Here is a 14,866-nt window from a genome sequence, read left to right on the forward strand (position 1 = left end):
AAGCACCTGGTGCAGCAGTCAAGCTGCGTCTCAGGATGCCCGCATGGCGGAGCGGAGTTCAAGTCTCCGTCTGCTCTCCTCCAGCTTCCTTGGGAGGCAGCAGGTGGTGACACCAGTACTCGTGTCCCTGGCATCTACATGGGAGACCTGAATGGAGCTCTGGGCTCCTGGCTTTGGCCTGGCCCAACCCCAGCTGTTGTAGACATCTGGGGAGTAAATTATTAGGATAGGGGTTAATCTATCTCTATTTCAAGTAAAATAGGAAAAAAGTAAATAAATACACCAAAGGCAAAAGGATACTTTGAGCCTTTTTTAATCCCTGTGAATTCCCCAGTAAGGAGCAGTTAACACTCAACTAAGGAGGGATGTGCCAGAGGCAAGAGGGGGCCAGGAGGAAAGAGCACTGACAAGGAAATGGGGTTCTGGGGAGGGTCTCCCCGCTCAGTGCTGCTTCCCTCCTGGCTCCAGCCCTGCAAAACCCTGGCCCCCTCTCGGTGGTCACTTTTCCATCACCAGGGTGGCAGATGACAGTAAATCAGGGATTTTACCAAACGCAAATGAAACTGGTTTTAGTACAGTGTTAGTGAGCAGGAATTTTACAACTTCAGTTTCAGTTGCACAGTGATGGGAATGTGTGCAATGCCATGACTGCATGTACACTCACAACCAGTTAGAAGGCTGAATTTTATGTGAGGTATTTTTATCACAAAGGAAAAAAAAGCTCCTGGTGTTGTTTTTCCAGTTTTGGGTAGTTGGGCTTTTTATTTTGTTTTTTAAAGAAATATCAGAACATTGACTGCCAGGATAATATTGGCTCAGAGAGAGAGAGAGATCTCCCATTTACTGGTTCACTCCCCAGATGGCCATAACGGCTAGCACTGGCCCAGGGTTTCCTGAGGGTCTCCATCATGGGTAGCAGAAGCCCAAGCACCTGGGCAATTTTCCACTGCTTTTCCCAGGTCATTAGAGTTGGATTGGAAGTAGAGCAGCTGGGACATGAACCGACACCCACATGGGATAAGAGTTTCACAGGCAGCAGTATCACCTGCTACGCCACAACGCTGGCCCCTTCTGGGTAGTTTCTTTTCTTTTCTTTTTTTTTTTTAAGATTTATTCATTTACTTGAAAGAGTTACACAGAGAGAAGGAGAGGCAGAGAGAGAGGGAGGGAGAAAGAGAGAAGGAGGGAGGGAGGGAGGGAGGGAGGGAGGGGTCTTCTATCCACTGGTTCACTCCCCAATTGGCCATAATGGCCAGAATTGTGCCAATCCGAAGCCAGGAGCCAGGAGATTCTTCCAGGTCTCCCATGCGGGTGCAGGGGCCCAAGGACTTGGGCCATCTTCTACTGCTTTCCCAGGCCATAGCAGAGAGCTGGTCGGAAGTGGAGCAGCCGGGACTTGAAGCGGCGCCCATGTGGGATGCCGCCACCACAGGCAGCGGCTTTGCCCGCTAGGGCACAGCGCCAGCCCTCTCTGGGTAGTTTCTAAGGTGGCTTAGAGTGATGTCCATTCTTGCTGCTTTATGTTGACTCCGCCTTCAGTTAGCTCATAGTTTATATTATTTGGGTTAGAGACTCAGTAAATGTATGTGGTTTGCTGTGGATTTTGGTACACATATCAATTCATGCTTCATTTAAAAATATTCAGAACTTCGGTCCAAAGAGAGGTACAAAACCTCACTGGCAGCTTATTTCACAACATCAGAATTTAAAAATCACCTAACCCAGCAATTCTACTTTCAGAAATATTTACTATAGATTTATACACACAAGTACATGAACAGATTTATGTAGATGGAGTTTTACTGGAAGATGTAGACATCCGGAAATGACTATAAATTACATCAAGAAAGTTAAACAACTTGCAATCTATCTGCACCTCATAATACTGTGACTACTGGGGCTGGCACTGGGGTAGTAGCAGGTAAAGCTATTGTCAGCATCCTATATGGATGCCTGTTCGATTCCTGGCTGCTCAGTTTCCGATCCAGCTCCCTGCAGCCTGGGAAAGCAGTAGAAGACGGCCCAAGCGCTTGGGCCCCTGCCATCCATGTGGGAGACCTGGAAGAAGCCCCTGGCTCCTGGCTTCGGACTGGCCCAGCTCCGGTCATTGCAGCCATTTGGGGAGTGAATCAGTGGATGGAAGACCTCTCTGTCTTTTCTCTCCCTCTGTAACTTCCTTTCAAATAAATAAAACTTTAAAAAATAAAAAGAATGAGGCAGAATATGCTGACTATATAAGTATCTTTTTTTTTTTTTTTTTTTTTTTTTTTGACAGGCAGAGTGGACAGTGAGAGAGAGACAGAGAGAAAGGTCTTCCTTTGCCGTTGGTTCACCCTCCAATGGCCGCCAAGGCCGGCGCGCTGCGGCCGGCGCACCGCGCTGATCCGATGGCAGGAGCCAGGAGCCAGGAGCCAGGTGCTTTTCCTGGTCTCCCATGGGGTGCAGGGCCCAAGCACCTGGGCCATCCTCCACTGCACTCCCTGGCCACAGCAGAGGGCTGGCCTGGAAGAGGGGCAACCGGGACAGAATCCGGCGCCCCGACCGGGACTAGAACCCGGTGTGCCGGCGCCGCTAGGCGGAGGATTAGCCTAGTGAGCCGCGGCACCGGCCTTGACTATATAAGTATCAAAAGAGCAAAGGGGTGGGCATTTGGTGCAGCAGTTAAGACACCGTTTGGGATTTGTCCCATATTGAAGTACCTTGGTTTTGTTTTTTGTTTTCAGATTTATTTATTTGAAAATCAGAATGACAGAGAGGGAAAGACAGAGAGAGATCTTCCATCCATTGGTTCACTCCCCAAATGGCCACAATAGCCAGGTCTGGGTCAGGCCAAAGCCAAGAGCCAGAAACTCCATCTGGGTCTCCCACATGGGTGGCAGAGGCCCAAATACTCGTACCATCTTCTACTGCCTTCCCAGGCACATTAGCAGGAAGCAAGGTCAGAAGTGGAGCAGCCAACACTTTGCTATGGGATGGCCGCGCTGCAAGCAGCAGCTTAGCAACTGCTGTGCCAACAATGTCAACTCCGAAGTGCCTGGCTATGCTCCCATTTCCAGCTTCCTGTTAATACACTCTCGGAGAGGCAGCAGGTGTTGGCTCAAATAGTTGGGTCCTTGCCACCCATGTGGGGAGACCCAGATTGAGTTCCTGTCTCCTGGCTTCAGCCTGGCTGGCCCAGCTCCAGCCATTGCAGGCATTTGGGGAGTGAGCTTTTTGTCTGTCTCTTTCCCACCGTTTCTCTGCCTCTCAGATAAGTAACATGTTCTAGATAATCAAAGAAGTAGCACCTACGCCCACTCTCACAGATGAAGCGACTTGAGCAACAGGCTAACAACCTGGCAACACACACACTTGACCGCTGTCCTCACAGCACATACCTCTGCAGGTGGTAGATCTTGTGTGTGTACTGGCCTCGCTCACCATCCTTCTCATAAGGCTCGTTCACCAGCACCTCCACGCCTTCACCGCCACCTGTTTCATTTTTGCTGGCCTCAGCCACAGAATACAGCTGCCCTACTTGGTACTACAGGAACAGAGAGACAGGCATTAGTCTTCACAGTTGCATGCAGTGCAGCTGCCACAAACTGTCCCATCAGATCACCCTGAGGTCCCCCGCCCACGAGCTTGTGCTGTAGTTTCACAGCTGGCCTTGTCCATCTCAACCCAGAGCACCTGAGAATGCTGCGCCGTGGCCTCTCTGTAGCCATCAGATGTGTTTCATTGCACCCTCCCCATTTCCACATCATCCACTGGGGGTTAAAGAGGCAGGGGAGGGGCCGGCGGTGTGGCGCAGTGGGTTAACGCCCTGGCCTGAAGCGCAGGCATCCCATATGGACGCCGGTTCAAGTCTCGGCTGCTCCTCTTCTATTCCAGCTCTCTGCTGTGGCCTGGGAAAGCAGTGGAAGATGGCCCAAGTCCTTGGGCCCCTGCACCCGCCTGGGAGACCCGGAAGAAGCTCCTGGCTCCTGGCTTTGGATCTGCACCACTCTGGCCATTGCGGCCAATTGGGGAGTGAACCATCAGATGGAAGACCTCTCTCTGCCTCTCCTCTGTGTAACTCTGACTTTCAAATAAATAAATAAATCTTAAAAACACACACACACACACACACACACACAAAACAGGCTGGGAATACACTCAAACTCACACTGCCTTCCAGAAAACAGATTATGGACTCCAAGGTAAACTTTGCCCCAGAACTGTTCTGGTATTAAGAGCCCAAAACACAGGCCAGCACTGTGGCATAGCGGGTCAAGCCACTGCCTGCAGTGCTTGCATCCCATATGGGCACCAGTTCAAGTCCCGGCTGCTCCACTTCTGATCCAGCTCCCTACTATGGCCTAGGAAAGCAATGGAAGACAGCCCAAGTCCTTAGGCTCCTGCACCCACATGGGAGATCTGGAAGAAGCTCCTGGCTCCTGGCTTTAGATCAACCCAGCTCTGGCTGTTGTGGCCATTAGGGGAGTGAAATAGCAGATGGAAGACCTGTCTTTCTCTCTCTCACTCTGCCATTCAAATAAATAAAATAAATCTTAAAAAAAAAAAAAAGACTCAAAAACAGAGGCCAGTGTTGTGGCATAGCAGGTTAAGCTGCTGCCTGCAGTGCCAAAATCCCATATGGGTGCCAGTTCAAGTGCCAGATGTTCCACTTCCTATCTGGCTCCCTTCTATGGCCTGGGAAAGCAGCAGAGGATGGCCCAAGGGCTTGGGCCTCTACCACCCACGTGAGAAACCCAGAAAAAGCTCCTGGCTTCAGCCTGGCTCAGCCCCAGTTGCTGTGGCCACTTAGGGAGTGAAACAGCAGATGGAAGACCTGTCTTTCTCTCTCACTCTGCCATTCAAATAAATAAAATAAATCTTAAAAAAAAAAAAAAGAAAAGAAAAGAAAAGAAAAGAGGATCTGAGTTGGTTGCTAGAAATCTCTTTATCCCATTCATTTAAATAGGTCTTAAGGCATGACTCATTATCCAAAAAAACCGACCCACTGCACTGTGAAATCCACATCCCTTTGCTGCAAAACGCTTTATCTACTTGCTTTTCTCCAGCGCTGGACCCCTCCTCAATCCAGAAGCAGCTAAGGGTGTTTCAGGCACCTGAACCTCCTGATGCCTTCCAGACTCTCAGTGGGGCTGAAGCAAGAGCTCCTGCTTCCCACAAGGGATAGCAAAGTTCCTCCCCTGTGGTCCCTGCTGGCCGGGGACACCCTCTGTGCAGGCAGTTACTAGATGGCCAAAGCCTGGACCCCTTTTCTTGGGTCACGGGCCACCCTATGGAGTCATGGGTCAAGATCACCAGTCTCCTCCGACCCCTGCAGGACAGTTCAGAGTTGGGGTCGATGATCTGGGCATCGTCCAGGCCTGGCCCTGCTGCCCCTTCTCGTAGGGGAAAATAAAGAGAACAAACAGCAACAGTCAATGCAGGGAGTTCAGCCTGTGCCACAGGACGCCTCTCCTATCACTGCTGGGGCCATGCAGGCACTACAGTTCAGGAAGGATGAGATGAAGAAAGCAGATACTTGGTGCCTGAACATGCCGGGACTGGTTTTTCTCATCTTCTACCACCACCCCCCAAACTCCTCATGCACCAGAGGTGAGAGCCCAGAGTGTCTGTCTCTGATGGTAAGAGAGAGAGGCTGCAGCTCTGGGCCTCTGCCACTTCAACCACGGTCTGCCACAGCAAGAGCAGAGGCAGCTTCCTGAGCACCGCAGGGACATTTCTGGGCAGAGTCTGGAAGGCAAAGCAGCAGTCCAGGACAAGTCCCTCCTCGCCACAAAGCTGAAAGAACTCTAATTTCCAAAGCACACGCTTAGCACACAACGCCAGGGCCTCGTCAAGCAATCAAGGCTCAGTAAAACTGCATAAAGAGGAACATCTGAGGCCGGCGCCGCGGCTCACTAGGCTAATCCTCCGCCTTGCGGCGCCGGCACACCGGGTTCTAGTCCCGGTCGGGGCGCCGGATTCTGTCCCGGTTGCCCCTCTTCCAGGCCAGCTCTCTGCTGTGGCCCAGGAGTGCAGTGGAGGATGGCCCAGGTGCTTGGGCCCTGCACCCCATGGGAGACCAGGAAAAGCACCTGGCTCCTGCCTTTGGATCAGCGCGGTGCGCTGGCCTTGGCGGCCATTGGAGGGTGAACCAACGGCAAAAGGAAGACCTTTCTCTCTGTCTCTCTCTCTCTCTTACTGTCCACTCTGCCTGTCAAAAAAAAAAAAAAAAAGAGGAACATCTGGGTAACAGCCAGGCACCTTGACCTTGCAAATCCTGAGTAACATCACTGGTGCCTCAGTGCCCCCTGCCCTGGACCCCCAAACTGCCCCGGGCCTTTCCAAATCCAGCACCTTGCAAGGCACACACGAACATCTCTATCAAGTGGGCCAGGGTTTGGCTGGGCCAGGGGTTCCTAAGGAGGAGGAGGAATTCCGTGCAGAGAGCAGCCAGAAGCACATCGACCACTGACTCAGCAATCCTAAGGGCAGGCTAGGGAGAGGGCCAGGGCAGGGGCCCGGGCTGCTGGGCGAGGCCCCCAGCAGAGGCTAATCGCCTTCATTTGGTTGCTCTTCGGAGGCAGGAATCAGGGGGCAGGCTCTAAGAGGATCAGTCTGTTGGCTGGCATCTTCCACCTTAATCTCTCTTGATATTCTGATCCTTTAATCCCAATGAGAAAGTGAAGGCAGTTTTGTTAATCCAAGGGGGTAAGACTGGCCCGCACAAGCTACAAGTGAGGGACACTTTCTACACCACAAGAGTTCCCTTCGGCATAGTTGCTCTGCATCCTAGGAAAGCAGCCGCCAGACTTAGGGCAGGGGTGGGGTCACCATCCAACAAGAACCCCCCAGGACTATCACTGCTGGGGCCATGCAGGCTCCCTTGTCCTAAAGAACTAAAACACTTTGGCAATCTTGGGGTAGGAAGACGGAGTGGAGGGGCCTGAAAGACGGACATGAAAACCAGTACAGCTGTTGGTCCCCATGCCCCTTGTGTGACCCTGTCAGGCCAGGCACCATGGGAGATGGGGCCACGGATCTGGAAAGAAGTGAAATGGCACTGCCCCCGTAGAGGCCTGGCTGACTAGAGCCAGGAACCACTGGTGGACACAGCCACGTCAGGCAGCCAGGGTGCTGCAGAATACCTAGAAACCCTGTGCAGCATTAGGCCAAAGGCACTGGCCAGCCAGAGCTAATTCTGCCTGAAAATATTGATTCAGGCCATCCAGGTGATTCTAAAACCATGACCTGCTCTTTTCTCTTTCTTCTCTCCACCCCCCAAATCAGAAAGCTCCAAGGGCCTCAAGTCATCGCCTCCAATTTAGGAAGTGAAGCCACCAGTCACGTGCTGCCGGCTGTTCCCATGGGAACCGGGAGTCGGGATGGGCTTATCGACAAAGACTCTGAGAAGGTCGATTGTTCCCTGCTTCTCCTTTGGCCTCCCCATTCAGGATTTTTCTGCTCTTCTGGAACTGAGGTCCCAGCCATGAAAAGAGCAGCTTCTGCTTCAACCCTGCCCAGGCCCGGCACAGCTTTCTCGTTAGTGGTTTCCTGCTGACTACAACTAGACGAACAGACGAATCCTCACCAGAGCTTACCCTGACAGCTACCCCGCCCCACTTGCCACTTCCTCAGCGATACCAAAAAAAAAAAAAAAAAAAAAAAAAATCACAAGCTAAAAACTGCCAATTGCAGGCACTCCCAAGGTGGGAGTTCCCCTTCCGCCCTTTCTTGGCCACCCCATAGGCAGCCAGCGTCCTGGCCCCGACGGCCTGCCTGCAGAGCGGCCCCGGGGAACTCTAGCCCAGGTCTGGGCCTCCTTGGCTCCTGGGACCCAGCACTACTCACGTTCCCACCCTTCCTTCCATCAACAGTTTCCCTCTAAAACGATTCCTTTTACCCCTATGTAATAATCCCTCTAAAATCATTCATTTTATCTCTAAATAGCACACCCAGGAAACCCTGAGTTCCCAGGGGTCATGTGGGGCATGGGAACTCATCCTGGACAGCAGAGAAGTCACTGGATCCCCAGGAGCTAAGTCCCCAGGCAATGGGGACGCTGGGCCGTCTGGCTTGGAAAAACATCAGAAAACCAAGTCTTGCTATTCTTATTAAACACAGCAAAGCCCTCAAAGGTGGTGAGTCAACAGAACACCACCCCCTAAACCAACACCTGTCAGCCAGGCACCTGGTTCCCAGGCCCCAGGTGCACCTCAGGTGCCTCCAAGTATCACAACTTCTACCCAGCCATCCCTTCTTTCCTCCAGGTTCCCCAGGCTCATTTCTCTCATCCGTTCTTCCCAGAACCCCCAGATCATGTGCAAGGCCCATCTCTGTCCCCCTCCCCCAGGTTCCCACAGTTCTTATCAGACACATGGCCCAACCCTGGAGACAGTCCTGCAGGGAGCCAATGCCTGCCCACCCCTGCTAAGGGCTAAGAAGCTGGGACATCTGTCTCAGCTAAGGGTGCTGTGGGCTCTGCTGGCCTGATTTCACTTTGCAAAGGTCCAGTCCATATTTGGAACAGAGTGGAAGTTATCCCAGGAGCTTCATGCTGGTGCTGCAGGAGAGAGGCAAAGCTCTGTGACTGAGGGTGCTGTTTTGGCTAAGGAGCCTCACCCCAACTCCACTTGACCTGGGAGCCAGGAGAAGCCTGCGGATTCAGAAGGAGGCAAGGAGTAAGGCTACACCAGGAAAGGAGTGGAGGAAGTTCAGGCGAGGAAGGGCTCGGTGACAGTTGTTGCTGTCTAAGAGAGCAACTCTGAGTCAGCACGGCCTTTGAACCCTCTTGTGGCAAACACTGCTGCCAAAAATCCCCAGACGAAGGGACGTCAGACTCAGGGACCATAAAAGGCCAGGGGACCAGCCAACTCATGTGTTATCCCTGCCCTCCGTAAAAGGAGGATTCTGTGTCTGGGCCTTGCCAGCAGTCACCCGGCACGGCCAGGGAGGGCCTCCGAGATTTCCTGCCCTGCTGGTTTGTTGCACAACCGGAGAGCCATGCACACTTCCCAGGCAAGTCATGGAGGTGTCAGCAGTGCACACACTTAATCCCATCAATGACATGCCCCAGACAGGCACAGCACAGCAGGTAGAAGGGGCTGGTCTATGCTCTATTCAAAGCACCCAGCATGCCAGGAGCTTGGGCCGGGTTGCACACAGTCGCTCAGATATACAAATAATAAGTGCCTTCCTTCAACTGACAGTGACACAGGAGCATGCGCACTGAGCCCTGTTCTCTCTCAGAACAAACATGAAAACTGCACAGCACATGTGGTCACTTGGAGTCACAAGCACCCGCATCCAGCGAAGGGTGAGAAAGGAGGAGAACTTACCTCATCTACAGACACAGGCAGGATGACTCGACTGCAAGAGAAGGGAAAGACAGCGTCAACTCCAGGCTCTGAAACCCGCCAAGGCTCCCGGGGCGGCAACTCGGTCAGTATCCACACTTTTGCCTCATGTGCCACTCCACTTACTAGAAAATCCCCGCAGAGAACAGCCCTCTGAGGGCGTCGAGGCCAGGAGCCTCTCGTGCCCTCTGGCCTTCCATTGACAACCTTGTAAATCAGTGCAAACCTGTCCCCGCACCAGTCTACTCCCATGCCCAGGACTCACGCCTGCCCCCACGCCCATCTTCCCCAGTAAGACTTGCCAGTGAGTAGCAAACCTGACACAGGAGAACCACCATGACTCAGAGCCAAAGAATCAGGGCCTGGGGAGTCACATCTCTGTGAACCCACCCTCCTAATAACCACTCCCAAGGTGAAAGGCGAGGACGGGGCCCCTTGCATGCTTAATCACCCTAAGAGCAGTTACCGGGCACCTCTGCTCTGGGGAAGGACCTGACAACACAAAGTGTGACCATGCAGCCACCCTGGAAGATACCGATTGTGTTCTCACCTCCAGAAGCTGTCCAAGAGCACCGAACACTAACCACTTTCTTTCCTCCTTCTCCATCTCAAAGACCACCAATTGTTTGAGGTACCACCAAAAACCTGATGGAGAAGCCACAGGCAACGTGAAGTCCCCACAAAGGTCAGAACTCCACAGAGGTGGAAGAGCCAGGGGCTGGTTGAGGCACTGCTTCAGGAGGCTTGCATTTGTAAACGCAAACCAACGGCCAACCCCCAGTTCCAAGCTGTGAGGTCAGAGAGTCACTGCCTGTGACCCATATGGGTTCTGGTTCGAGTCCCAGCTGCTCCTCTTCCAATCCGGCTCCCTGCCAATGGCCTGGGAAAGCAGTGGAAGATGGCCTAAGTGCTTGAGTCCCTGGACCCACCTGGGAAACCTGGATAAAGCTCTTAGGTTCAGGCTTCACTCTAGCTATTGTGGCCATCTGGGGAATGAACCAGTGGATGGAACATCTGTCTCTCCCTCTCTTTCTAACTCTGCCTTTCAAATTAAAAAATAAATAAATAAAATAAATAAATAAGCAAGCAAGCAAGCATGCCTTGGTTATCTTCATTCAAGTCAAGCCAGTTCCAAAGCTTAGACGCTCGGTGCTCAGAGCCCTGCTGGCACCTGCCGGGCCCTTCTGTGTGGGGAGTGCTAGGTGAAGCAGGAGCCCCAGGCAATGGGTTCAGCAGCCCGGCTCCTGTCCCAGGCTGGTCAACAGCTCACTATTCTCTGGCTGCACATGGTCCCCCAGGAAGCAGGAACCATACAACGGGACCTGATAGAAGAGCACCAAGGCAAGGCACCACAGGAAAGGGGCAGGAAACACAAAATGGGCTCCCCGTCTCCTGTCTGCTAACAACCCCTTTCCTCCAGAGGACTCACATAACGTAAATCCTGCCACGAATGCAATCCTCTCTTAGAGAAAGCCAGCAGAGCAGAAAAATGCTCCCAAGTTGGAGGCCAGCATTCCTGCACCCTCAGAAGAAACTTCCTAGAAAACAATCAACCTTTTATCTTCAAGAGCACGCAAAAATCACATCCAGGAATTTGCAGAAATCAAATCAAGGAGAATCTTGTTGGAGGAAGTGTCAGGAAAATAAACAGCCACAACTTTAGCCACTGGGTGGGCACCGAGTCTCCCAGCAGCCGGCTCCTCGCAGCACACGCGAAGGCTGTGCACCCAGACGTGTCTGCCTTGCTCTGTGGGAACTAAGCCACTTGAGCAGCAGGAAGGTACAGCTCCGGAGGCAGAGGCTGGAGGCACTGCTGGGCCCAGGCTGGAGCCAGGCTCGCTGCGGGGTGACCTTCACTCGCACCCTTCCCAGAGCAGCAGTCCTGCAGCCACAGCCAGGGGACTCGGATGCCCCCTGCCCAGGGATACACACCCAGAGGCCAAGCAGCCTCTGCATCCCTGGCACCTTCAGGGGGGAGGGGGGAGGAAGCACGGGAGAAGAGCATCTCCTGCAAAACTCGCTCAGATCTGCTCAGAGGCCCCTTCCTTGCCTTACCCGACCTCCTTCCCAAAACTACAGATTCCTGCAGTCCTAGGAGTCATCTGGGGACAGGGAGAGGATCGGAAGGATGGGAAACGCCTGTCAGTTGGGACACTCAAGATTAAAATGCAAAGCGCACCAGGTTCTCCTGCAAGCCTCCCGGGGTTCTTCCTCCTGGCCACAGAAAGCTCTGAGCTCTGGCCGGACTAACACCAGACTGGCCGTCCGGACAGGTGGCAGCTTCCAGATCACGCTCTTCAGAGGAGCGGTCCAGCTGGGATGACAGCTGGGTCTCTGCTCCCTTTGTTACCCGAGCTCCACACCATGTCCTGGACAGCCCAGACACCTCCAGGGAGCACGCCTGCTGCAGGGGGCAGAGCGCCTTCTGCACACCTGCCCGGCTACCCAGAGAGTTCCACAAATCCTCCACTCACACATCTCCCGCTGCCGGATTCGGGGGCCACCGGCCCAGCGCGGCCCCCTTGCCCCAGCTTCAGGGAAGCGTTTCATTGCAAATTCGGCAGCACAAATCTAATCTCTCCCCTCCTGGGGGGCGGGGGTAGGTGGGTGGGAGGAAGTCCTGTGATGTTTGCTTGGAAGCAGGAGCTGTAGGATGGGTCACCTTGTATTTGAAAGATTTAGCAATCCAAACATGCCCTCCTACCATCCAATCCCCTGGATTTCAGGCGCAAACCCATCTGCCTGCAACTCCTCCCAGAAGGCCCCAGGCTCTCACCCCCCAGGCACTACTCAGGAACTTCGACATGGTTCACGGTAGCTTTACCGAAACCTCAATTCCTCAAAGCAATCGCCCCATCTCTTCGCACCGAGACTAAAAATCCCCTACAGACAGGCTGGCCCTAAACCAGCCCCCCAACCAGGTGTATTCTTCATTCACAAACACACTCTTCCTGCAGGGCCTCTCAGGCTACCAGGGTAACTTCCTGGCCCTCTCCATCACCACTACTCATTCAAGAGCCTGCCCAATATTCTCTGGACCCCTCACCCAGGTATCCCTAAGCAGGCACCCCCAGCTTGCTCCAAATGCTTCCTCCTCTGCATCTACCACCAGGGCACCCTGGCTCCCCAGCCATCCCCCGGGGTTTAGCCCCCTCTGCTTGACCTCCTGAGGCCAGCCCCGTCATCCAAGCCTGGCCCTGGCTCCCTAGCCCTTTTCCCGGGGCCACCTGTCCCTCCCAGGCTTCCCTCTGTGCCCAAGGCGGCCCCTCCTACTCAGGTGTCCTGCCCATCATCTCAACTCCACTCTGGAGCTGCCTTATCTGATCGTCCCTGCCCCTTCCATCGTTCAGCCTCAAGCCCCTCCCCACCACGGCCAGCTCACCGGCCCTGCCTGTCCTTGTCCGACTGTCCCTTGCCCCTCAGACAAGTCCGCCGTTGCCCGCGAGTCCGCGGGCCCCTCCTGCAGGTCTGATCTTGCCCCTTCGACCCCTCGGCCCCGCCGGGGGCCACCACACATCTCATCCAGTGCTCTCCGTCCCCTCGGCCCCTCCTCCTGCCCTGTCCAGCTATCCCTGTCCCCTTGACCCCACCTCGGGCCCTGTCCAGCCCTCGCTGGCCCCTTGGCCTCTCCTCAGGCCTATTGGGCCCTCACTACCCCCTTGGGCGCCACCTCAGGTGCTGTCCGGCCCTCAAGGTCCCCTCCGCCCCTGCTGGCCCGCCCAACAGCCCATCGGGCGCTCTCCATCCGCTCCGCCGGGCCATCAGCCTCCTCGGTCGTCATCCCCGACCCCCCCTTCCTTCTCGCTTCCGCACGGCCGACCGGACACTCACTACTCCTTGAGCAGCACCATGTCGCTTCGCGGCTCGGCGGCTGCCCGCTGCCCGCCCGGCCTCCCGCCCGCTTCCCGGCGGCCGCTCTCCCCGTGGCCCGGCCCGGCCCGGCTGCCTGTGGTCCTTCGTCGTGGTCTGCTCCGTCCCCGCCGCTCCCGCTGCGGTCGCCGCGCCGGCTCCTGCCGCCCGGCCTCGCCGCCTCCCGCGCCGCTGCCGACGCCGCCCGGAGCTCCGGTTCCGCAGCGCCGCGCGGGGGCGGGGCGTCTCTGCGGCAACCAGAGCGTCACACGCAGCCGTGCGCGCTGACCTCAGCAAGGAGGCGGAGCCTCCCCCGGCCCGCCCCCTGCCCTCCTTAAATGGGCCGTGGAGTCGCCTTCGACTTCCAGGGTGGGCCCCGGGTGTGTGCGCCAGACCCGGGTAGTGGGCGGAGCGGACACCGAGATGTCCTGCTCTTCCTCAGCAGGGACGGATGCAGCTGTGTGCCAGGGCCTCCGCGGTGTGTGTGTGTGTGGGGGGGGATCCAGGAAAAGATTATGTCCAAAAAAATTAATAGCTGAATTGTGCAAATGCTGCTCCCTGCGCTTGGCTGCTCACGGCTCCACTGCAGAGACAGGGGGAAGGCAGAGGTTAAGAGACTTGCCCGAGTCCACAGCTAGTATGTGAAGGATCTGAGATTTTCACCGGGCAGTCTTCGTGCAATGTCATTCATCCAATAAATGTTTGCCAGCTGTCTGCCTTTGCACCCAGCCTATGCTGGGCTGCAGTTGTGGTGCTGGGGGTTAAGCCCCGACAGCGATGCCGGCATTCCATGGGCATATGGGTTTGAGTTCTGGCTGCTCCACTTCCCGTTCAGTGCCCTGCCTATGCGCCTGGGAAACCAGCGGGGGATGACCCAAATGTTTGGGCCTCCGCACCCACATGAGAGACCCGGATGAAGCTCCAGTCTCCTGGCTTTGAACTGACCCAGCCTGGCTGTTGAGCTCATTTGGGGAGTGGTTCAGTGGATGGAAGATCTCTGTCTTTTTCTCTGTAACTCTGCCTTTCAAATAAATAACTAAATACAGTTTTTAAAAAAGATGTATTTGTGGGGCTGGCGCAGGTAAAGCCACTGCCTGTAGTGCTGGCATCCCTTATGGGCGCCAGTTTGAGTCCCAGCTGCTCCACTTCCAATCCATCTCTTGCTATGGCCTGGGAAAGCAGTAAAAGATAGTCCAAGTCCTTGGTCCCCTGCACCTGCATGGAAGAGCTGGGAGAAGCTCCTGGCTCCTGGCTTCGGATCAGCGCAGCTCTGGCCATTGTGGCCATTTGGGAAGTGAACTAGCAGGTGGAAGACCTCTCTCTCTCTCTCTTTCTCTCTCTCTCTCTCTCTGCCTCTCCTTTATCTGTGTAACTCTGACTCTCAAATAAATAAATAAATCTTTTAAAAAATTATTTATTTGAAAGGCAGAGTTACAAAGAAGCAGAGAGACAGAGAGGAGTCTTTACCCGATACACCATAAGCTGGCCTCTCCAATTTCTTATAAAAGATTTATTTATTAATTTCTTTTTAAAAAGATTTATTTTTTATTTATTTGAAAGATAGAGTTACAGAGAGAGAGAGAGACAGAGAGAGAGGTCTTCATCCGATGGTTCACTCCCCAGATGACTGCAATGGCTGGATCTGTACAAATCTGAAACCAGGAGCTTCTTCCGGGTCTTCCACG

General features: G+C 54.4%; 1 protein-coding gene across 2 annotated transcripts in view; it reads right to left on the minus strand.

Annotated features, from left to right (window-relative positions):
* The window catches only part of PITPNA (phosphatidylinositol transfer protein alpha), a 46,465-nt gene extending 33,013 nt beyond the window's left edge, over positions 1-13,452 (minus strand). Inside the window, exons 1-3 of one of the 2 annotated variants that reach the window (XM_008270667.5) lie at positions 13,164-13,452; positions 9,315-9,345; positions 3,378-3,523 (exon numbers count right to left, since the gene is read on the minus strand). In XM_008270667.5, the coding sequence (XP_008268889.1) occupies positions 3,378-3,523; positions 9,315-9,345; positions 13,164-13,183 (197 nt within the window). In that variant the 5' untranslated portion in view covers positions 13,184-13,452. The remainder of the gene's footprint in view (positions 1-3,377; positions 3,524-9,314; positions 9,346-13,163) is intronic. The other variant, NM_001171151.1, reaches the window with a different exon arrangement.
* Positions 13,453-14,866: the final 1,414 nt, after the last annotated feature.

This window comes from Oryctolagus cuniculus, chromosome 17 (genome assembly GCF_051225735.1).
Source record: "Oryctolagus cuniculus isolate XC-2025 breed Fujian yellow rabbit chromosome 17, ASM5122573v1, whole genome shotgun sequence".
Lineage (NCBI taxonomy): Eukaryota > Metazoa > Chordata > Mammalia > Lagomorpha > Leporidae > Oryctolagus > Oryctolagus cuniculus.